The sequence below is a fragment of the Neoarius graeffei genome, chromosome 11 (assembly GCF_027579695.1).
Source record: "Neoarius graeffei isolate fNeoGra1 chromosome 11, fNeoGra1.pri, whole genome shotgun sequence".
In the NCBI taxonomy this organism is placed as follows: Eukaryota; Metazoa; Chordata; class Actinopteri; order Siluriformes; family Ariidae; genus Neoarius; species Neoarius graeffei.
Genome location: NC_083579.1, coordinates 58779319 through 58802702, shown reverse-complemented (window position 1 = coordinate 58802702; position 23384 = coordinate 58779319). Strand labels below are relative to the sequence as shown.

The 23384-nt window shown below is 41.8% G+C and overlaps 1 protein-coding gene across 1 annotated transcript in view; it reads right to left on the bottom strand.

Annotated features, from left to right (window-relative positions):
- Positions 1-23384, bottom strand: part of akap6 (A kinase (PRKA) anchor protein 6) — a 163654-nt gene that overhangs the window by 98515 nt on the left and 41755 nt on the right. Inside the window, exon 5 of the mRNA XM_060932814.1 lies at positions 15571-15693. Coding sequence (XP_060788797.1) covers positions 15571-15693 — 123 coding nt within the window. The remainder of the gene's footprint in view (positions 1-15570; positions 15694-23384) is intronic.

Genomic DNA, 23384 nt, shown 5'->3' with positions numbered 1-23384 from the left:
CGCTAAAGACTGAGCCAAAAAAAATCAGAAACATATCTTCCTTAGATAGCTCATTTTCTAAAATTATCTCGAAACACATTTATAACACAATTGTTGTCTTCTTGTAAGGACCAACACTTCCAATTGCATACTTACATACTGATGTCCTGTATGTGTTATATTTTATTACTGCTAATGCTTTCAGTATATAATAAACTTTTTTGTTTTGCATTTATAAAACAGGTGAAATGTATTTTGAAATACTACAGTAATACTGGTAATCTGCTAGATGTAGAGGGAAAAAATGATGTGACTTGGTCCCAAAAAGTTTTAAACATTCTTATAGATGCTCTAAATGAATATGAATTGCACATATGCTAAATGAGCTGCCCACTACTTTAAGCTGCCTGGGTGTAGGCTGGAAGATGAGAAGGTTAAGGAAGGCAACGGGTTCTGATGCGGAGATGGAGTGAGGGGGATACGCTGGTGATGGATCAGCACACATGCACATCTATCACTGATGACAGACAAGAGCAAGTGTGAAGAACGCTTATTTATGGCTCTGAATACCGACTGAATTGATATCCTTTACAGACCTAAACGCCTTAAAAATGAGTAAACAAATAAACAAAAGCCACAAGAACCAGATATCTGTCACTGACTGAATGCCTTTTTAAAAAACACACACCAGAATGAATACTAATAAGAATATCAGTCCATGCGGAAAGGACTTTCCGTGCTATCATATATTAATTGGAGGATGAAAATAAGAATGATGAAATCAAATACTAAACCTTAATAAGAGCAAGGGAATGAATATCACACTCATATTAAAATATTGTAAAAAGATTGTGTATGGCAATAAGTACACCTCTAATTCACAGTGGACTGTCACCAATAATCCCATGCATATCATCTTTTTATGGGATCAGGTTATATTTAATACACAGTGCATACTGCTGTAGACTCCTGCTGCTCTAAAGCTGCACAAGAGAGGACAATTTCTTGGAGTGTGTGATCAGTCTGTACACATGCAAAGAACCCTTGCTTCTTTTTCAACATCCCTTACCTTGACCACTCTAAGTCATAGAGGAAATGTAATCTGCATAAATTTCCCACGTGAAACTGAGACCTTCTCCTGTGTTCTGGAGTGTATATATATATTAGTGCTGTCAAAAATGTCGCGTTATTAACGCGTTAACTTGACTCAATTTTAACGGCGATAATTTTTTTATCGCAAGATTAACGCTCTGTGACATGATGCCACGCCCCGCACAGCCAGAGTCCTCTGCCCTCCCCCGAAGAGCCACGGTGCTCCGATCGTTTTCCCATCGGCGGCTCCAGCCCCACTTTGCAGTGGCTGTGACAAGACGTGTTATGCTCTGCAATAAAAAAAAAAAACATTGGTGCAACCAGTGTTCGAACTATGCCGATATTTTCGGGGGGTCCCTTTTTTTTTCCCTTGGGGGGGGGTGCTTGCGCTTGTCTCAGAGCGTGGATCTCCGATCGCGCGCTCACTTCGGATATGCAAATGCTTCCCGTTACACACGATTGCTATGTCAATAAACATCATTTTGCCAATATTTTAGAGACCCCCAACATTTCCCAAATCATGTTTTCAAGGGATCTCATGTCTGTTTCAGGGGATCTCGGATCCCCCGAGTACCCCCGTAGTTCGAACGGTGAGCAAGCCCATTCACTTTTTTATGCTGATAAAAGAATTACAATGGTTTTTCATGTGACAAAAATGTGCGATTAAATTGCGATTAATCGCGAGTTAACTATGACAGTCGCGACATTAATCGCAATTAAATATTTTAATCGCTTGACAGCACTAATATATATATATATATAAACAATTATTCCACAAAATCAAGTCATACATGAGCTGATAGCTCACGAGGCACGTAGTACCAAGTCGGCTAAAAGCCATGTATGACAAGATTGAGTGGAATAACTGTTTTATTCTATCCACATTCACTGGATTTTGAGAAAGAGAGCATTTTTATTTTTAGCAAATTCAATAAATAAAAACTTTATACAAAACATCCAACAAAATAATTTCCGCTTAGAATGTAAACAAACTGGCAAAATGACAGTAGCAATTTGTGAAAAATGCTATAATAATAATTCTTGAAAAACAAAAAAAAGATATGTTCTTACCATCAAATACTTTTATTCCATATTTTCTTGCTTTTTTTGTATTTTGGGGGGTTTTGTTTTCAAGCAGAGTTTTTATTTCATCCTCGATTGGTTCAGCAATACGTCCGCTATTTTGTTTTTCTCTACTCATGGTATATGAGCTGATAGCCTAGTAGTAGAGTAGCCAATCAGAGCACGCGATTGCGCATATCCAGTGAATGTGGACAGAATAAATACATATATTAGTACTGTGCAAAAGTCTTCGGCACCCTATTTTTTTCATACAAACTTTGTAATAGAATTCTATTTTGTGACTTCTACATTATTGAGTCAGTGCAAAAACATTTTAGAGCTCCAAACGTTCATTTTCCAGCACAAAATTAAATGTTACAGAAAAAAAGTTTGTATCTGAGCAGCATATTACATCAGAGACCAGTTTTCAGATTAAAAAAGAAAACATAATGAAGGCTATTGGGTTTTGCTGCAAAATTAAGAACCGAGTGTGACAGTCAAAGTGTCCAGAAGAACTGTGGCTGGTTCTGTAAGATGCTCAGTAAAACTTACAGCTCATTTCCTTATAAAACTGCACTCACTGTACCTGAGACTACTATTTTTTTTTTTAAAGCAAAGGGTCGTCTCACACCGAATATTGACTTTGTTTCATTTATTATGGCTTAATGATTACTGTTTATAGTATTTTTTAATGTTGAAACATTTCATTTCATTATTTTTTAAGCATTTCTTTACATGTGCCTAAGACTTTTGTACAGAACTGTATATGCAATCAGAATACTCGTTTGTCAAGAGCTTGGCATGTGAGGCGTGTTTTGTTGTGCCGTGTTGCTGTTGGTGAGTGTTTTGTTGTGTTGGAGTTGTTTGCAGGAGCAGGTAGGCAGCTCTGCTCACAGACTCTGACTCTCCTGCTCAGACCTGACAGCAGGGCAGCCAGGTTATCACTGACGTGACACCAATAGATGTGCCAAAGCAACCACTGGACCACGAGCTTCCCCCCTGCCTAATCCCCAAATCACACACACATACACATATATATATATATATATATATATATATATATATATATATATATATGAGAGAGAGAGAGACGGAGAGGGTGTGTGTGTGTGTGTCTGCATGTGTGAAGGGGGTGATAGATAGAGGCAAGAGAATACCATTAGCTCAGACATTGTCTGGGGACCAGTGGGGTGTGTGTTGTGTTGTGTTGAGGTGTGGTGGTTTGATGGAATTTCTATATTGGAGCAAACGGAGCTCACCATTTTTGTTTTGGTATTTTTGTGACTAAAGGCGTAGTTGGAAACATGGCACAGAGCAGCGCCAATGTGGAAAAAATGCTTTGGGTTTGAATGAATACATTATTATTGAGGTGTGGTTAGTCGTGCTGCTCTAATATCCAATCACATCTGTCCTCTTAAATCAGCTCCTTTCATTCCCTTTAAAGATCCGAGTGTTTGCAGTGCAGAACAATAACATTTCCATAATGACAGATGATAAGATTTCAATCAAATAAAGAGTTTATATTGATTTTCAGTGGTAGCAATAACAAGCTGACTGACTGCCAGGACTTCCAGAAAAGATCTTTTCTTTCTTCGTCACTAGATTTGACATCAATATTTAGTGGTAGTGTAATAAACTTGGCAGCTTGGATACAAGTATACATTTTTATTTTGAAAGGCAACAGTCTAAAATCCACAATTAAAACAAGGCAAGGGGTTAAACATCTCATCTCATCTCATTATCTCTAGCCGCTTTATCCTTCTACAGGGTCGCAGGCAAGCTGGACCCTATCCCAGCTGACTACGGGCGAAAGGCGGGGTACACCCTGGACAAGTCGCCCGGTCATCACAGGGCGGGGTTAAATCTGTTAAATATAAACAGAATAAGTTGCACAGGTGTAATATAGAAGATTCGTGTGTTAGTGTGTAATCGCCGATACATACAGTGGGGCAAAAAAGTATTTAGTCAGCCACCAATTGTGCAAGTTCTCCCACTTAAAAAGATGAGCGAGGCCTGTAATTTTCATCATAGGTACACTTCAACTATGAGAGACAGAATGGGGGGAAAGAATCCAGGAAATCACATTGTAGGATTTTTAATGAATTAATTGGTAAATTCCTCGGTAAAATAAGTATTTGGTCACCTACAAACAAGCAAGATTTCTGGCTCTCACAGACCTGTAACAACTTCTTTAAGAGGCTCCTCTGTCCTCCACTCGTTACCTGCATTAATGGTACCTGTTTGAACTCGTTATCAGTATAAAAGACACCTGTCCACAACCTCAAACAGTCACACTCCAAACTCCACTATAGCCAAGACCAAAGAGCTGTCAAAGGACACCAGAAACAAAATTGTAGACCTGCACCAGGCTGGGAAGACTGAATCTGCAATAGGTAAGCAGCTTGGTGTGAAGAAATCAACTGTAGGAGCAATTATTAGAAAATGGAAGACATACAAGACCACTGATGATCTCCCTCGATCTGGGGCTCCATGCAAAATCTCACCCCGTGGGGTCAAAATGATCACAAGAACGGTGAACAAAAATCCCAGAACCACACGAGGGGGGGCCTAGTGAATGACCTGCAGAGAGCTGGGACCAAAGTAACAAAGGCTACCATCAGTAACACACTACGCCGCCAGGGACTCAAATCCTGCAGTGCCAGATGTGTCCCCCTACTTAAGCCAGTACATGTCCAGGCCCATCTGAAGTTTGCTAGAGAGCATTTGGATGATCCAGAAGAGGATTGGGAGAATGTCATATGGTCAGATGAAACCAAAATAGAACTTTTTGGTAAAAACTCAACTTGTCGTGTTTGGAGGAGAAAGAATGCTGAGTTGCATCCAAAGGACACCATACCTACTGTGAAGCATGGGGGTGGAAACATCATGCTTTGGGGCTGTTTTTCTGCAAATGGACCAGGACGACTGATCCGTGTAAAGGAAGAATGAATGGGGCCATGTATCGTGAGATTTTGAGTGAAAACCTCCTTCCATTAACAAGGGCATTGAAGATGAAACGTGGCTGGGTCTTTCAGCATGACAATGATCCCAAACACACCGCCCGGGCAACGAAGGAGTGGCTTCGTAAGAAGCATTTCAAGGTCCTGGAGTGGCCTAGCCAGTCTCCAGATCTCAACCCCATAGAACATCTTTGGAGGGAGTTGAAAGTCCGTGTTGCCCAGCGACAGCCCCAAAACATCACTGCTCTAGAGGAGATCTGCATGGAGGAATGGGCCAAAATACCAGCAACAGTGTGTGAAAACCTTGTGAAGACTTACAGAAAACGTTTGACCTCTGTCATTGCCAACAAAGGGTATATAACAAAGTATTGAGATGAACTTTTGTTATTGACCAAATACTTATTTTCCATTATAATTTGCAAATAAATTATTTAAAAATCAGACAATGTGATTTTCTGGATTTTTTTTTCTCATTCTGTCTCTCATAGTTGAAGTGTACCTATGATGAAAATTACAGGCCTCTCTCATCTTTTTAAGTGGGAGAACTTGCACAGTTGGTGACTGACTAAATACTTTTTTGCCCCACTGTATTATATACGGTATACAAAACGGTACAGTCACCGGCCACTTTATTAGGAACACCCATCCACCTGCTGGTTTATGCAGTTCTCTAATCAGCCAATCCCTTGACAGCAGCACAATGCATAAAATCGTGCAGATACAAATCAAGATTTTCAGTTAATGTTCACTTCAGACATCAGAATGGGGAAAAATTGTGATTTCAAAGTGTGACTTTCACTGTGGAATGGGTGTTGATTTGAGCCAGATGGACTGGTTTGAGTATTTCAGAAACTGATGATCTCCTGGGGTTTTCACACACAACAAAAACTCTAGAGTTTATACAGACTGGTGCGAAAAACAAAAAACACTGAGTGAGCGACAGTTCTCTGGGTGGAAACGCCGCCTTGTTGATAAGAGAGGTCAGAGGAAAATGGCCAGGGGTAGGTTTCCCAAAAGCCTCTTAACGCTAAGAGCATCTTAACTAAGAGAGAGAGAGAGAGAGAGAGAGTGTTCATTGTGCTGCTCGCTCTACCATTTAACGATTATCTTTGTGCTGCGATGCTTTTTGGGAAACTCAGGCCAGATTGGTTCGAGCTGCCAGGAAGGATATAGCAACACATAGCAGCTCTTAACAACCATGGTGAGCTGAAAAGCATCTCAGCATGCAACAGCAGAAGACCACATTGGGTTCCACACCTGCCAGCCAAGAACAGGGATCTTAGAATCAAGAACAAATTCCTATTAAAGTGGTCGGTGAGCGTATATAAGCTATATTTAATAGTTTGTTGCCAGATTTTTACTTTGTATTTTTGTCTGTGAAGATTCTCAGTCATCCAGGTCATAGTAACTGTGGGTGGTAAAAGAGAGCAACTGGACTTGCTTGAAGATTCTTGAAGACGTTTCACCTCTCATCCGAAAGGCTTCTTCAGGCCAAGTTTACATTAGACCGTATCTGTCTCGTTTTCTTTGCGGATGCACTGTCCGTTTACATTAAAACGCCTGGAAACGCCGGGAAACGGGAATCCGCCAGGGTCCACGTATTCAATCCAGATCGTGTCTGGTCCGGTGCTGTGTAAACATTGAGAATACGCGGATACGCTGTGCTGAGCTCTAGCTGGCGTCGTCATTGGACAACGTCACTGTGACATCCACCTTCCTGATTCGCTGGCATTGGTCATGTGACGCGACTACTGAAAAACGGCGTGGACTTCCGCCTTGTATCACCTTTCATTAAAGAGTATAAAAGTCTGAAAATACTGCAAATACTGATGCAAATACTGCCCATTGTGTAGTTATGATTGTCTTTAGGCTTGCCATCCTTCCACTTGCAAGTGGTAAGTGACGCGCATGCCCGACATGCACTGAGATCACACACACAGCGGCTCAGTCCCAAATCACTGCTCGTGCGCTCCACTCGCGCGCTCTGTGAGCTGCGCAGGGCCGGAGTGCGCACCCTCCAGAGGGCACTCGCTGTTCAGGGCGGAGCGATTTGGAGCGCAGGATGCCTGCGGAGCCGAGCGTATCCGTGTATTGGCGTTGCTGTGTGCACGCGAATCGTGTATTGGCGTTGCTGTGTGCACACTAATCGTTTTAAAAACTTTAATCTGATGATCTGCTGATACGGTCTAATGTAAACCCCACCTCAGTTCTGTCTGACTGGTAGGGAGTATCAGGTATTTATCCTCTCATGGATGAAAAGCTCATCTAAGGTGTCGTTGGGTCATCCTGTTGGTGTGGGTCACTGGGGGCTGAATGTGAATGGCCTTGAGAGTCATTAGGGTGATCAATGGATTGCCCGTTAAGGTGATCAATGGAATGCTGATTCTCTCTGTCCTCCTGTGAGCCACTGAAAACAGCTGGGTTTTGGTGTGCATTCAGTTGTCTGGGAAGTGTGCCAAGGACTGCATTGTAGGTGGCTGATAAATTATGTCTTAGACCCCCACCTCTGTTCAGTGATGGCCGTTCCAGGTTGACAAAAATGGCTTCTTTAACTCCTCACTCATACCAACGATCCTCTCTGGCTAAAATGCGTACGTTGCAATCCTGAAATGAGTGTCCTTTGTTGTTAAGATGAAGGTAGACAGCAGAGTCCTGGCCTGAGGAACTGGCTCTCCTGTGTTGAGCCATACGCCTGTGAAGCGGTTGTTTGGTTTCACCAATATATGAGTCCGTGCATTGCTCACTGCACTGAATTGCATACACCACGTTGTCCTGTTTGTGTCTGGGTATTCTGTCCTTAGGGTGGACCAATTTCTGCTTCAGGGTGTTACTGGGTCTGAAACGTACTGGAATGTTGTGTTTGTAGAAGATCCTCCTGAGTTTCTCAGATAGACCAGAAATGTAGGGAATGACAATGTTCTTGCATTTGTTACTGTTATCCTCCTTGTCCGTTATGTTCCTTTTTCTGCTCTTGAAGAAAGACCAGTTGGGATACCCACAGTTCTGAAGTGCTTTCCTGATGTGATTCTGCTCCTTCTCTTTTCCCTCTACCGTTGTAGGGATGTTCTGAGCCCTGTGTTGCAAGGTCCTAATGACCCCCAATTTGTGTTCCAGTGGGTGGTGAGAGTCGAAGAGCAGGTACTGGTCCGTGTGTGTGGGTTTCCGGTAGACCTCGATGCTAAGGCTTCTGTCTTGTCTAATGTGTACATCACAATCCAAGAAGGCTAGATTATTCCCACTTACGTCCTCCCGAGTGAAATTGATGTTGATATCCACTGCATTGATGTGTTTAGAGAAGGCTTCCACTTCATGGGCTTTGATTTTAACCCAGGTGTCATCCACATATCTGAACCAGTGGCTGGGAGCAACTCCTGAAAAAGTGGTCAAAGCTTTATGTTCCACTTCCTCCATGTAAAGATTGGCCACAATAGGGGACACCGGTGAGCCCATGGCACATCCATGCTTCTGTCTGTAGAAACTTTCATTAAACTGGAAATAAGTGGTAGTCAGGCAGAGGTCAAGCAGGGTGCAAATCTGGTCCGTGGTGAGGTTCGTTCTATCCAGTAAGGTGTTGTCTTGAAGGAGTCGTTTTCTAACAGATTCAACTGCTTCTGTGGTGGGAATGCAGGTGAAAAGAGAAGTGACATCATAAGAAACCATGGTTTCATCTAAGTCTAGTTTGAGGTCTCCAACTTTAGTAGCAAAATCTTGGGAGTTTTTGCCGTGATGTAGCGTATTCCCAACAAGAGGAGCCAGGATGGTGGCTAGGTGTTTGGCAATGTTATAGGTGACAAAGTTTATACTGCTGATGATAGGTCTGAGTGGAGCTCCTTCCTTGTGAATCTTGGGGAGTCCGTATATGAGAGGAACGGCTTCCCCAGGGTACAATCTGTAGTACAGAGATCGGTTGATGGCTTGGTCCTTTTCTAGTTGTTGCAGGCAGCTAACAACTTTCTTTTTGTAACAACTGGTGGGGTCCCGCCTTAAGGTTTCATAGGTGGTTGTGTCGCTGAGGAGACTGGTCATCTTTGAGTGGTAGTCTGCTGTGTTTAGCACCACTGTGCATCTCCCTTTGTCAGCAGGAAGGATGGTGATGTCCCGGTCCCTACCAGTCAGGCAGAACTGAAGAAGCCTTTCGGATGAGAGGTGAAACGTCTTCAAGAATCTTCAAGCAAGTCCAGTTGCTCTCTTTTACCACCCACAGTTACTTTGTATTTTTATACTAATTATGTCTGATTGCATTATAAGCAACTCATGTTGTGTTTGAAAGGTTTGGGTTTCTCTGCAAGTCACGATCTCTGCCCAGCTCAATTCAATCCCTATGTTCAACGGCCTTGTGGATAATCTGCTTCACAACAGAGAAAAGTAATTTCACACTTTCAAATAAAATACAGTTTTGTTTATGTACGGTGTAGAGTTGGATGTTTTAATGAGATTTGAGATTTTTAGAAAGTGCGTCTACATGTAAAGCATCAAAGTCATGAAGTAGAGAATGTGCAAATACACCATAAGTCAAGTTCTCAAACTGGGAGAGATTGTCTAAAACCACACTCACAACCCGCCGTACGTGCTACTACAGGTGGTCTATGGTAAAAAATTTGGCAAAACCGTGCTTGAGACTTGCACGACACTTGCGTGTGTTCAGCGCCGTAGAAGGTCGCAGACTGGCCATGGAGACTTTTGGTCCTGCACATGCAAATTCTACGGGTCTTGCAAAAAATCAAGAACGCATACACTACGTACAGGACCCGTACTCCTTTTGTACGCTTGAACCAAGTCAGCAGCATGGCTAGTAGGGGCTTTGTGATGACAGTAAGACGCACGAGTGATGCACAGTCATTGTACGAGTGTCGTGCCTCAGAAGTACTACACAAGTATTCCACACTTGCTATTTGTGCGGCCCCCAAGACAGAAGTACATCTCACTTTCTACCTCACGCGACCTGCACGCGACACGAGGGGCAAGACTCTGGGTATATATATTGGGGGAGGAACCAATGAACCGATTATGTAGCATGTAGCATTGTAGAAGGGAAGAAGATGGCTGTTGCCATATTGCCGCAACGACTGAGGGAGTTGGACCTTTATAGGCAGATGATAGAAGCTGAGGAGCAGCACGAAGCGATATTGGCTTTGCTAATACAAGAACACCGATGTCAGAACACGAGGCGGCAGAGGCGGTGGCCTCTGTCCCATCTTTTCCCAATCACTTCCTCTCTCTTATCCTCTGCCGAATGCAACTTGTACTTGACAAGTACTTTCCCCATACTCCTCCCCCAAACTTTCCCCCGGGTTCACCGTGACCCTGCAGCACAGTTGCGAGCTACCAAACCCTGCGACCCGTGCGTGTCCAAAACACTTACGGCGGGTTGTGAGTGTGGCATAACCTCATATAAAGTGCAAATCTGAACAACAATGTGATTGGTATCCTAACAGCTTTGATACTCATGATTATTATGTAAATAAGTTGATTATGTTATCAGAGTAATATAATTTTTCTTTATGAATTTGAACGGATTTCTATGGAGCGTCTGCTTCATTTACATGCACCGAAAAACACATCATGATGGACAGGATGGAAGGGTTTCCAGAAAATAGAAGCTAAAAGACGCTTCATCAAATTTTCAGTGTGAACTGGACTTTAGTAAGCTTGTTCATATTTGTTATGAATAAAATAAGTAGGTCTGTTTTATTCTGGTGAAATTGGTTTCCCTTCTTCCTTTTCATCTCCATCGGACAAGTTTTCATATTTTAGGTCAGAAGTTGATGAAATATGCATCGTTTTCCAAGTCTGCTGATGATGTCACTAACTCTACTGTAGTAACGGTTTCAGCAGACTGTTGCTAGAACTGGAATTTTACGTGGCGAATACAGATAAGCAGAGTGACACAAACAGTGAAACGCCCCAGTGGGCTCGTACTAAATAAAAGCACTGCTGGAACACTGCTCATCCAATCAAATTAGTGGACCAGAACTAACTGCTGTATCAATTGTGAACATCCACAAAACTGGGTTGTAAGAAATGAAAAAAGACTAGAGATGGCACTGACCTGATACTCAGTATCTGTATCAGGCCAATACAAACGAATATTGTGAATCAGATAGAAGAGAAAACATTTACTTTTGAAGAAATTCATTTTTGAAAGTGAAAATGTTTAAATATAAATATCCTTTTTTTCTTTGTTTTTCCTTGTTTTTATTTTCTTGGGTTAGGATTGATTTTATTATATTTATACTGTACACATTATTATATTACAATATACAGTATTATATTATATTTACAATGCAAGTGACTTTTGTGTGAGTATATATGTGAAGTGCATCAGTTTTAAAAAGCATTTTATATCTTAGTGTTCTTTGTTTTTTAAAGAAAACTATTGTATGGATGTCTATAACAGCTGATACGCAAGGTTTAAGTATCAGTATCGGAAAAGAAAAAATGATACTGTGCCGTCTTTAAATAAGACTTATCCCTGTGTCTGTGCTAAAGGCCCGGTCACACAGCGCTTTACGGCTTTATCACGGCCATAACCCGTCAAAAAGTGCTCTCCCGTGAAGCAGACGATATTGTTCGTGTTGATGTCGAAGTTAAGACGTGTTACAGTCGATATACAGACGTGACAGGACGCAGGGGAAAATCGGAACGGCGTCGGACGCGGCAAAAAGTTTTGGACTGCTCAAAACTTTAGACCGCGGACAACCACGGCCGGCACACGTGGTAAAGACGTGCAACACAGGTGAAAAACACGTGATAATCAGTGTCCCGGCCGTTATTAAAACTTGGGGAGACGTGGTAAGACGCGAAAGTTTGGCGGTCTATCACGGGCAGAGCACGGTCATCGGATGGGTGTTACGCGTTGGTATTACGGGATATAGCGTGTGTTTAGCGGCTTATAACTGAGAAATGGATTTTTCCGCGTACATAGCACTGTCTAAGCCCGTTAAACGACGTCTCAAACAAGTTCTAAATTCGATTGATCACTGTCTAATCACTTCTGCATCACTTCTGATTTGCGGCATGTAAATACCGTAATTTTCTGAGACCTCGGCACTTGCAGTCTAGATGTCAAGGGGTGAACATGAACCCTCAACGCTGTGATGTCCTCATCTTAATGCTCCAGCACCAACAGAACCAACTGATACAGGCTCAACATATCCTACCGCTTTTATATGCGCAGCAAGCCGCTCTTCCAACGACGCTGAGCCGCGGTTACCCGTGATTTGGCAGTGCTGCAGCAGTGAAACAGCCGCCGACGGCCATACCCCATACAAAGCACGGCAAAGCCAAAATTGACCAAAAATTACCACTTACGACCACGTCCACCAGATTTTTGTATCTTTTTGTACGTGATATAGACGCGGAGTGCTGTGTGACCGGGCCTTAAGAGGGAGTGAGGATGATGGTGATGGAGGAGAGCGCTGTTTAACATGTTAGTCCAAAACCTTCCAGAGCTTTTCAATTCGATGACTGTGAAAGCCGTAACCATACAGACCATAAATTTAAATCATTTTCATACTCATCAATTCACTATTCACTGAGTTATCATCCTGGAAGAGACCACTCCCACCATGATAGAAATGCTTCATCATAGGATACAGGTGATCAGTCAGAATAAGTTGGTACTGATTTGCAGTGATGCACGAAGGGGAAAGTGAACCCAAACCACGCCAGCAAAATTCCTCCACAGCATAACAGAGCTGCTATTTATTCCATCAATTTGTCACCCATGTAGCTTAACTCATTTCTGCAGAAAAAAAAATAATGGATACATTTATAAAGATTTCAATTTACCGCTAAAATCCTTTTTTCCACTTTATAATATGGGACGGCCTTGGGCTGAGGTGCCCTTGAGTGAGGCACCTAACTCCCAACTGCTCCCCGGGTGCTGTTAGCATGGCTGCCCACTGCTCTGGGTATGTGTGTGTGCTCATTGCTCATGTGTGTGTGTTCACTGCTTCAGATGGGTTAAATGCAGAGAGGAATTTCACACGTGTGTGATGAATAAAGTTGTTGTTCTTTTTTTTAATGTGGTCTATATAGACCCCTTCGCAGTAAACGTCATTCATACGTAAGCGGAAATTGCGCGCGCAGCCTGGACCCAGAAAAGACTCAGAAATGCCTAGTTGTTGTGTTGTCGGGTGTCAGAATCATAGCAGTGATGGGGTTAAAATGTACAGAATTCCAGCAGGATCTCACCCATTCCAAAAAAAAATCGCCGACGTCTATGGCTACAAGCCATCAAACGTGTAGACTGGGATGAAAGCACTATCAAAAATGCAGCGGCCACTTCATCACAGGTAAGATCAGGCTATTTATTAAATCTTTCTTTTTTATTCTTTCTAGTCTTCGTTTATTGATGTAGCAAAATACTTTGGTAACGTTTGTCTGATTAGCTGGGTCATAGTTACACAATGTAATGAATATTGTTAGCATGTTAACTTAGCTTTGCATGCAATTTTGTTTGTAGGAGAGGTCTCGCTTGACTCAAGCAGTCCAGATTTTGTGCCATCATTATTTGTGTATGCCGAAAATCACAATTTTAAAGCAAGGATGGAAAGGTAAAATTGTGTGCCCTCACTCTAAATGCCAACTTACGTTGACTGCTCTAACCTAGCTCCCGCCCCGTTCAGCTTCATTTCTGCTCTCTGCCTCTCGCTTTTTACGCAGCTCTGATTTCTCTTAGCTGCACTCTTTACACTATCATTCCTTTCATGCCATTACCTCCTGCAAATTGCTGTTTAGTGTTGGAATTTGCTGTTGTAGCTAAAGCCACATTGCCATCACATCATTGGCATAATTTGATTAAAACAATTTCAGTGTAAAATACGTTCTGTACATGCCCGCACATAACATAATCATTATGCGTCTAAAGACTTGTAGGCACGAAGTTTTTCGTGGGTGTACACTGAAGTCTTGTCAATAAGGTACGAGTATATATCTGGCCATTGTATACCAGGGAACTTACTAACATCGTCCGTCCACTCTTTAATTAAATGCGGATCCGGTAGGCGATGTCCACTTGTTAGAGTTAACTTATTTATGTAGCATTCTCGATCTTGTAACGACAATTGTTTGGCATAATCTGACAGCTCATAATGCCGGTCTATGGGCAGCGCCACTGTTTCTGGGTCCAGGCTGCGCGCGCATCCTGGCAACGGTCGGTTTGTTTACAAACATGCGAAGGGGTCTATACAACAGTAGTCTGATCAGGTCACATAACACTACTCAACACGAGACTAATTCCCACCGGTGCATAACTGTGATACATACTGAGAAGGAGTGGCGTGAAAGTCACATAAATTCTGATCTCTCATCAGATCTGGATTGGATTTCAGTATCAAATATGAAAGTGGGCCAAAATAAGAAATGAAAAAGTCAGAGCCTTAATCTGATATTTGCTGTTCATAATATCCAGCAAAAAATTTGTAATATGAAAAAAAATGGATTTGGGCCACTTTTACCTGCAATGGGAATGCATTTTATTTTCATCATATATTTTTTTAAACTTGCCATAATTTGGTCACCACTGTGGCAGGAATTCTTTTGTGCCTGTGGCTCAGCTTAGTAATGCTGAGGCTCGTGTTGGTATTATTAGTATTAGTACCTGGCCTTGCAATGTGTCCGTAGCCTAATACATCACCTTTTTTATTTTCCTTAGTTTAAACATCTTTAAAGCGTGTGTGTGTGGTTTTTTTTTTTTCTCTGTAACTGCAAGCTCCTATCCCTGCTGCTCATTTGCCAACACAGGCTGCTGCGTCCCTCGTTAATGTGATTCAGGGACCTGGATCCACCATCAAGCTCAATCAATAGCCGTTTCATTTCACACCATCCCTCAATGCCTTATAAACACAGCCCTCCCTCTCCCCCTGCAGTCAACCCCCGTGTTATAATTCTCCCATGGGTACCGGAAAGAGCTATGCTCCACACACATACGTACGTATGTACACACACACACACACACACACACACACACACACACACATTCCATGTGGCAGCTGGACTATGAGTCAGACATTAAATGTGTAAAAAAAAAAAACCCTGCACATCTCTATATCAATATGAAGGAGTGCAGCCTTTCATAATAAAACTCAATGTGATGTTTCTCTCAGAAGAGTAAAAATGGTGTCAACGTGGTGATGAGGTTTTTTCATGCTGTGAAATTTAAAGGCCTTTGCAATTTTTATAGTATGTAATAACTGTTCAATATCAGCCTGGCCTTGTGTCCCTGATCGTGTAGTAAATAAATGATCACTGCTGTATGAGAGAAGATGTACTGTCTCAATCCTTTTCACTTCCACACAGAAATAATGGGTCCACTGTCAAGCTTTTAGGGAGCGCATCTCGGGGTTGTGCGAAAAAATTTTAATCAATAAGGACATTGGGAACATTGCGGTGTAGCTGCATGGCCAGTCAGCATGGTTCAAGCAAGAGAGAGAGAGAGAGTGTGTGTGTGTGTGTGTGTGTGTGATGGACTTACAAGGTGTGTTTCCAGGTAAAGTCTGAGGCTGTCGATATTGGCTCGTGGTGGAGTCCAGTTCTCTGTGCTCTCCAGTGCTTCCCTCAGCCAGCAGATAAACTCATCCAGCTTAGAGACGAAGCCCTGAAAGTGGCCAAAACACACACACACACGCACAAATAATAATAATAATAATAATAATAATAATAATAAGTATTGAAAAAATTAATTTGTAAAATCTGAACAATATACAATTTTAAAAGAGTAAGTACAAAAGTTTAACATCAAATCAGCTGCTTTCAGTTAGTTTGTCTTTTTAAAAAAATATTTAATATATTAATTAAAATGATATCCGGTATATCTTAGAAAAGTGTGTTCTGATATCATGTATTACAATATCAATATTATATCTTCATATTGAAAATATTTTATAATTCATTATTATGAATTATATTCTGACTTTTTGGAAACATCTGAGAGTTTAGAGAATTTTGCACTTCAGAATCCTATTTCTCCTCTAATATGCCACTTTTTCCTATAAACATGGGACCGTATGTGACAACAGAGAAGCGCAAGTTCAGTGAAATATAATAATTCCTGCATTTCCGTCTTGTCTCTCTAAATTCTCCTGATCGAACATGACGTGCAGTCTAAAGTGAAATCCAGCAATAAGACTCAGTGAAACTGCACACACGTTCGATGCCGATCAGTAACCGCCGATTCTTTTTCAATTTCGTATATCGTTGATAAAGTCTGAGGTACACAAAGTTGTGGAGCAGCAGTGCGCTTTAATCTAATGTGGACAGTGCTTAGCAGAATATCATTCAGCACTTGTCCTTGATGTGCTTGAGCTACTGAAGGAAAACTGGTCGTGCTGTTCAGATGTGTGACCACTGCCACCTTTTGGTCATCTCTAAAACTGCATCTGCCATGAAGAATAATTATCATTCCTTGTATCCATTTGCTCTCAGATCAAGCCTGAGGATGACCAGAGGGAGAAGACAGCGAGAGGGGAACATAGTCCTCTAATTACAGCGAAATGCATGCACTTATACATCACAGTCGTCTGGAGACACATTCTAATGCCATAAACCTGAACAGATCAAATGGCACTTTGTAATATCTCTAATGAACTATATAGCCAGACCCCCAGGCTTCATCCAAGGATACTGCTCACTTTTTTGCTATAGCAGCTCATTACCTAGCACTGGTGCAAATCAAAGATATTGATACAAATGACCTCTCCACACACCAGCTAAGAAAGCTATAATTTATCGAATGTTTAGCCTCGACTTCTAAAAGAGAGCAGCTTTGAAGTAGGCATGACTGCCTCTGTTTTCAAAGCGAAGTGCTGGAGAGACAGAACAGGACAGAGAGAAACACTGAGCAAGAACGAGAGAAAGATGAAGAGTTGGTGTCCTGTGTGTAAGTGCCGTTCTCTGAAAACAGATTGGACAGCTTGGATTCTTGTCTTTCCTTTAACAGCTCTCATAGCTGCATAACGTAGAAACGCAATGTATACATAAGATAGATCAGACATAATATAGATGACAGCCTATAAACGTGCCTTAAGAAACTGCCCACAACTAAGAGAACTGTTAGCGTGGCAGAGATGTCTAAAGTTTCACTGTGCATTTGAGTTCCACTGAACCCACATCCCTGGCTAATAGAGTATAACTCAAGTGATGAGCACGACTCCAACTGTAGGCGTCTGTGAGTTAATGTTTCCTGAATATGAGAGTTCGTGTTCTCCTCTAAGCACTTTCAGCTGCCCTATGACATTGCATAAGCAGCAGTTTGGAAAGATGCACTACCTAGAGCCACATCTGCATGACTACAAGGAGAAAATTATGTAAAAAAAAATGCAACTGCAGATTTAAGACATGAAACAAAATTAGTATTCAGAGAAAACAGCCTGACACAAACTACAAGATTTCACAATGTCCTCATACAATTTAGAAAAGAAACTGTCCTATCAGGCCTTTTTTCTTTCTTTTTTTAAGGCATGCTATAGACATCTGATGGGGAAACCCTCATATGTGCTACCCTAAAACAGTATAACACAAAGGCTTTTGTTTACCTTTTCGAAGAGATTTGATGTAGCCTTTGGAAAGCTAGATTCCATGAATCCCTTGATAAAACATTTTTATAACTGCATAGATAGATAGATGGAGCTCATCAAAGGTGTTCAGTGGGGTTGAGGTCAGGGCTCTGTAGAACACTCAAGTTCTTCCACTCCAACCTTTTCAAACCATGCCCTTGCTTTGTGCACAGGGGCATTGTCATGTTGGAACAGGTTTGGGCCTACATATGGGTGTGAAGATCAGGCGTCAACAAATTTTTTGCCATATAGTGTAGATAGATAGATGGACAGAACTGTAATCTGTTTAGTCTGTCTGTGTGGAGTTTGCATGTTCCCCCAGTATTATATTACATTACCAAGAAATTCGAGCCAAACTTGGAGCAGCAAGATCGGCTTTGAGGTCACTGCATCCTCTATGGAAAGACTGCGCCTTGAACAAACATATAAAGTTGAAGCTTTTAAAAATGCTTGCATGGCCAGTAGCACTGTATGGTTGCGAATCATGGACTACTAAGACAGACGATATAAGAAGAATGAATGCGTTTGAAATGGATTGCTATAGACATGCTCTAAGGATAAGGTGGACAGAACACAGAACAAATGAATCAGTTCTGGAAGAGATGGGCACACAAAGAACTTTAGTTGAAACCATCAAGAGAAGGAAACTGCAGTATTTTGGCCATATGATCAGAGCCCAGAACCTGTGCATGTACATCTTTGAGGGAAGAATTAATGGAAAGCGATCCAGAGGAAGACAACGAAAAAGATGGGGTGACGACATCAAAGAACAGACGGGAAGGTCACTTGCGCATTGTACAGCCCTGGCGTGTGATCAAGGAACGTGGAAGGAGATGGTGCAGCAGTTCGGAGTCCCCAACCCTCAAACCTGAGGATGGACTCATGGACATTACATTAATGGGATTTAGCAGACGCTAGTGGCATCCAATGTACCCAGAGCAGCCTGGGGAGCAGTTGGAGGTTAGGTGCCTTGCTCAAGAGTACTTCGGCCATTCCTGCTGGTCCAGGGAATCAAACCGGCCACCTTTTGGTCCCAAAGCTGCTTCTCTAATCATTAGGCCATGGCTTCCCTGTGTTCACCCATATTAGAGTGTGTTTCTTCCAGGTTTCTCCCACTGTCCAAAATTATGCAAATAGCTCTCTAAATTGTCCAAAGGCATGAATGAGTGTTTTAATGGGCCCCTAGCATCCTACTCTGGGTAATCTGGCCTGCTTTTTGGGTCGTAAGCCTAAGGTAGGCTCTGAAACGACCACAACCCTGACCTGGATGTGTGAGGCAGGAGTTGCACAGTAAGTCTCAATATTAAGCATATAGCATATATTTGAAAATGAGTGCAGTTTCACAGACTTAACATTCTGTAAAACCACACTCACAGACAGACGTAGAGAAGTACCAAACGGCTGACTCTACATCAGCATGGGCCTTGCAAGGTCAGGATTATTTTAACCAGTAGGTGGCATTTGGAGCCATTTTCATCCCATAAAATGCCAATTTATATTAACATCAGCTTTGATGTTTCACCACAGTGCAGTCAAATCATTTAGTTTACAACTCAAAAAAGACATTTAAGTGTGCAATACATCCATCCATTATCCGTAACCGCTTATCCTGTGCAGGGTCGCAGGCAAGCTGGAGCCTATCCCAGCTGACTATGGGCAAGAGGCGGGGTACACTCTGGACAAGTCGCCAGGTCATCACAGGGCTGACACAGAGACAAACAATCATGCACACTCACATTCATACCAACAGTCAATTTAGAGCCACCAGTTAACCTAACCTGCATGTCTTTGGACTGTGGGGCAAACCGGAGCACCCGGAGGAAACCCACGCAGACACGGAGAGAACATGCAAACTCCACACAGAAAGGCCCTCATTGGAACCCAGAACCTTCTTGCTGTAAGGTGACAGTGCTAACCACTACACCACCGTGCCATCCCTTAATAATAAAATAAATTTAAAAAAAAAAATAAAGGTAAAAATGCTGACATCCCCTCTACAGTACCACAACATGCCACTGGGGGGATCAGGGTCCACAGATGGTGTAGATAGAGAGCTAACAATCAACACAGCCACAGTACAAGAGTCAGTGGAGATCAAATGGCTTTGCTGATACTTTATATATGTCTGTGTCTTATTGTCCTCTGCCTCTACACCAAAAAAGTCACTGAGCAGATGAATATATAGCCTCTGGTCACTGTGTTAACAGAGAGTCTCCTGCAAGAAGGTGATGAAAAAAGGATATCCAATTTATTGCCTTAGAAAGAGAGAAAGTGAACCATGAAAGAAATGGAAGAAATATATCAGGAAAGATGGACAGAAAGGAAAGAGACAGTGAAAGAGAGCGAGAGAGAGAGAGCAGAGGTTGGTCAGAAGCGTCACACTTGACTAAGCCCCTGAGACTCCCCCCAGCAAAGTCTTCAGCTGCCAGCTGTCTGTTGCCGAGAGGATGAAGTCATCTCCAGGGGCTGCATGCTAATGTAATCAATCACTTCCCCCCGTGACACGCATCATCTCAGGTGGATGCGGCTGCCTGCCTCAGCCTCACCCAATCATCCTCATAGACACAAATACACACTCACACATTCTCTCATACTCTTTCTTCTGTTCTTTTTTCTTTCTCACAACACAGACATAGAAAACAGGACTAGCCAGAGTCATTCATTTTATCATCTCTTTCATCTCCACAACTGAATCTGATCATCTTATCGGCTGGCGGAGGACTAATCAGGAGGGTTTCACAGTTCTGCAAGCAGAGATTTGCAGATTAAATGGGAAACCATTATGGATTGTTTTAAAACAGATGTATACAACAGATGTCCTACAGCACGGGTTCTCAACCTTTTCTACTTTAAGGCCCACCTATTAATTCTTGTACCAAGTCGGGGCCCATTAAAAAAGATCCCCAATTATTTTGGCTCATCTATTCAATTAGAATCTAATAATCTATTGTATAGTGTATTACTGGAACACAACATCACTCCCTGTTACAGATGGGAGCCCAGGAATTAAATAAATGCAATAAAAACAAACTTTTTAATTGTAGGTATTGTATTTAAAACTGTATGGATGTGCCAGAAGCCAATATAAAACCATGAATGCAGGGCATTCTCAGTCAAAAGGGATTAATGATCCAAAAGTGGAGTCTGGTCCATTAACACAAGAACTTATTGCCATGTTTGTGTACAGCAAACAAGCAAGTTATTAAAACCAAGAAGTACGCTCAAAAGAAGTGGATACAGAAACCACTCAATGGGATTAGATCATTACATGCTAACAAAGAAGGATTTTTCCTACGAGTTGGAAAATTATCCATCCATTGAGTTCCCCAACATCTCAAACTACCTGGTGCTGCAGACATCATTCTACATGGACACACAGATGAAAACCTGGACGAGCATGGAGGAGTGCAACTTTTTATATGTGGCTGGGTTATAGATTTGGGGATCAGGACACTACCGTACAAGATAGACGGCGGTAGACGGATCTAAGTGCAGGAAGGGTGTTTATTAGCAGGCGTGATATTTACAAAAACAAAACACAAACGAAAGCAGAATCATAAAGCAAATTATTTAAACAGCATTATAAACATGGCGAGAAACAAACGTGACAGTGATAATACTTCAAAATCTCTATGAAAATAGCATCCGTATCTGCACGTGCTGATTGCCCTCAAATCAGGATCAGGTGTTTCCCATAACAACCGGGTCCCAAGTACACACACAACGCGCTCCGTGGCTCAGGTGGATAAGGCGCCATACCATAAATCCGGGGACCCGGGTTCGATTCCGACCCGAGGTCATTTCCCGATCCCTCCCTGTCTCTCTCTCACACTCATTTCCTGTCTCTACACTGTCCTATCCGATACAGGTGAAAAAAGTCCAAAAAATATCTTTAAAAAAAGTAGACGGCCTTTCGATTTCATAAAACCGGTGAAAGTTAGTTCCCTCTGAAATTTGGTCATTGTGATATATGTTTATTTCCGTAATATCTAAAACAACAACAAACCAGGCCATTCTGTGGCTGGGAAGTTATTTAACTTGAGGGGATTATCAAGCAAATAATATGTATGAAATCGCTCGTTTCGTGCAATCAAGCAGACAGAGGAAGTCCGTGCACGCATGCGCAGGGTTACCTTTAGGAGTCATTTTCTTCTTCTTCTTTTGGGTTTTACGGCAGCTGGCATCCACAGTGTTGCATTACTGCCATCTACAGGTTTACCTTGACCGTGCACTGACAGTTACATCATTCTGTTGCTAAACAAACAGCCGATCACACCGAGGTGCTGGCTGACCGCCGATATTTATTAGTTTGGTCCTGTGTTTCCTTTCCTTCACAACATAACGTCTTTTATTTTTTTTGCGGTCCAAACCCTGCGCTCTGATTGGCTGGCGAGCGGGTCCGTATCCTACGGTACAGACCCCAGTTATGGGCCCCAGTTATGGACCTCTGGCAACTCGCTTGTTCACAACAACAACAAACATAGTAGCATTTTTTGTCAACATTTATCTTTTTTTAATAAGATTTATTTATAAGATTATCAAAAATCTTATAAATTTCTGCCAGCATTTCTCAGGAGAATAGCATTAATTTTACAGCATGGACAGCGACAACGACAGTGTTCACAGCGAAAGCGAGTTTTACTACCCTGAGGAAGAAGAAATAAAAGAAAACATTTCAGGAGAAAGCTAAAAACCTGTAATTTGCTAACACTGAGCAAAAACATGGCTGAATCCTGAATGACTCCTATTTGTATAAATAGGGGACTACATAGGTGGCAAAATGTAGTTTTTTCCCTGCCATGGAAGTGTACCGAGGAGAAAGCAATTTGCATTATAGCCGTGAATGAGGATTCAAAATAGCGTCTTGCCTCGGCTCAGTTTTCCCTTTCGGGCACTCTCGTTTTCTGTTAGAATTTGGTAAAGAAAAAAATAAATATATTATTTACCAGCTTAAGGTCAGTCCGTATGGTGAAATATCGTGACCTCAGCCTTGAATACTGACCTCGGCCCAGAGGGCCTTGGTCAGTACTTTCAAGACCTCGGTCACGGTATTTCACCATACAGACCTCCCAGCTGGTAAATAACATATTTCCGCTCACTTTCTGTTACTATACTCGGTCTTTCATGTTTCATTTGCATCCTCCATTTTTCTCTCCTGTTTCAAATTTGTATCCCACAATGCCTTGCGCGAATGGGGAAAGCCTGCTATGTGATGCATGACATAGTATCTTGTATTGCGTCACAGTGAAGCAAGAAAAAATAGCGGAGAATTTAGGGCCATGTAGCCTTAAATTCATTAATTGTTCTATTTTAAAAAAACAAATAAAATTGGAAGTCTGTGATTTGAATTCAGTAGCTTTCGGTCCACTAAACAAAAATAACTGGGTGTCAAGAAAAATTCTTTTTAATGACCTAAACCTGAAAAATCTGAAAGTCAGTCTACCTTTAAGATAATGCTAATAGTGTGCAAAGCATCATCATGGTAAATGGTGGCTACTTTGAAGAATCTAAAATATGAAACATATTTTGTTTTTTAACACTTTGTTGTTTACCACTTAGTTCTATACATGTTCCATATGTTATTTCATATGTCTTCAGTATTGTTCTACAATTTAAAAAATAGTCAAGATACAGAAAAACCTATGAATGAGTAGGTGTGTCCAAACTTTTGACTGGTACTGTGTATATTTAATTTTTTTTTTTAACAAAATCACACACTACATGCTATATATGA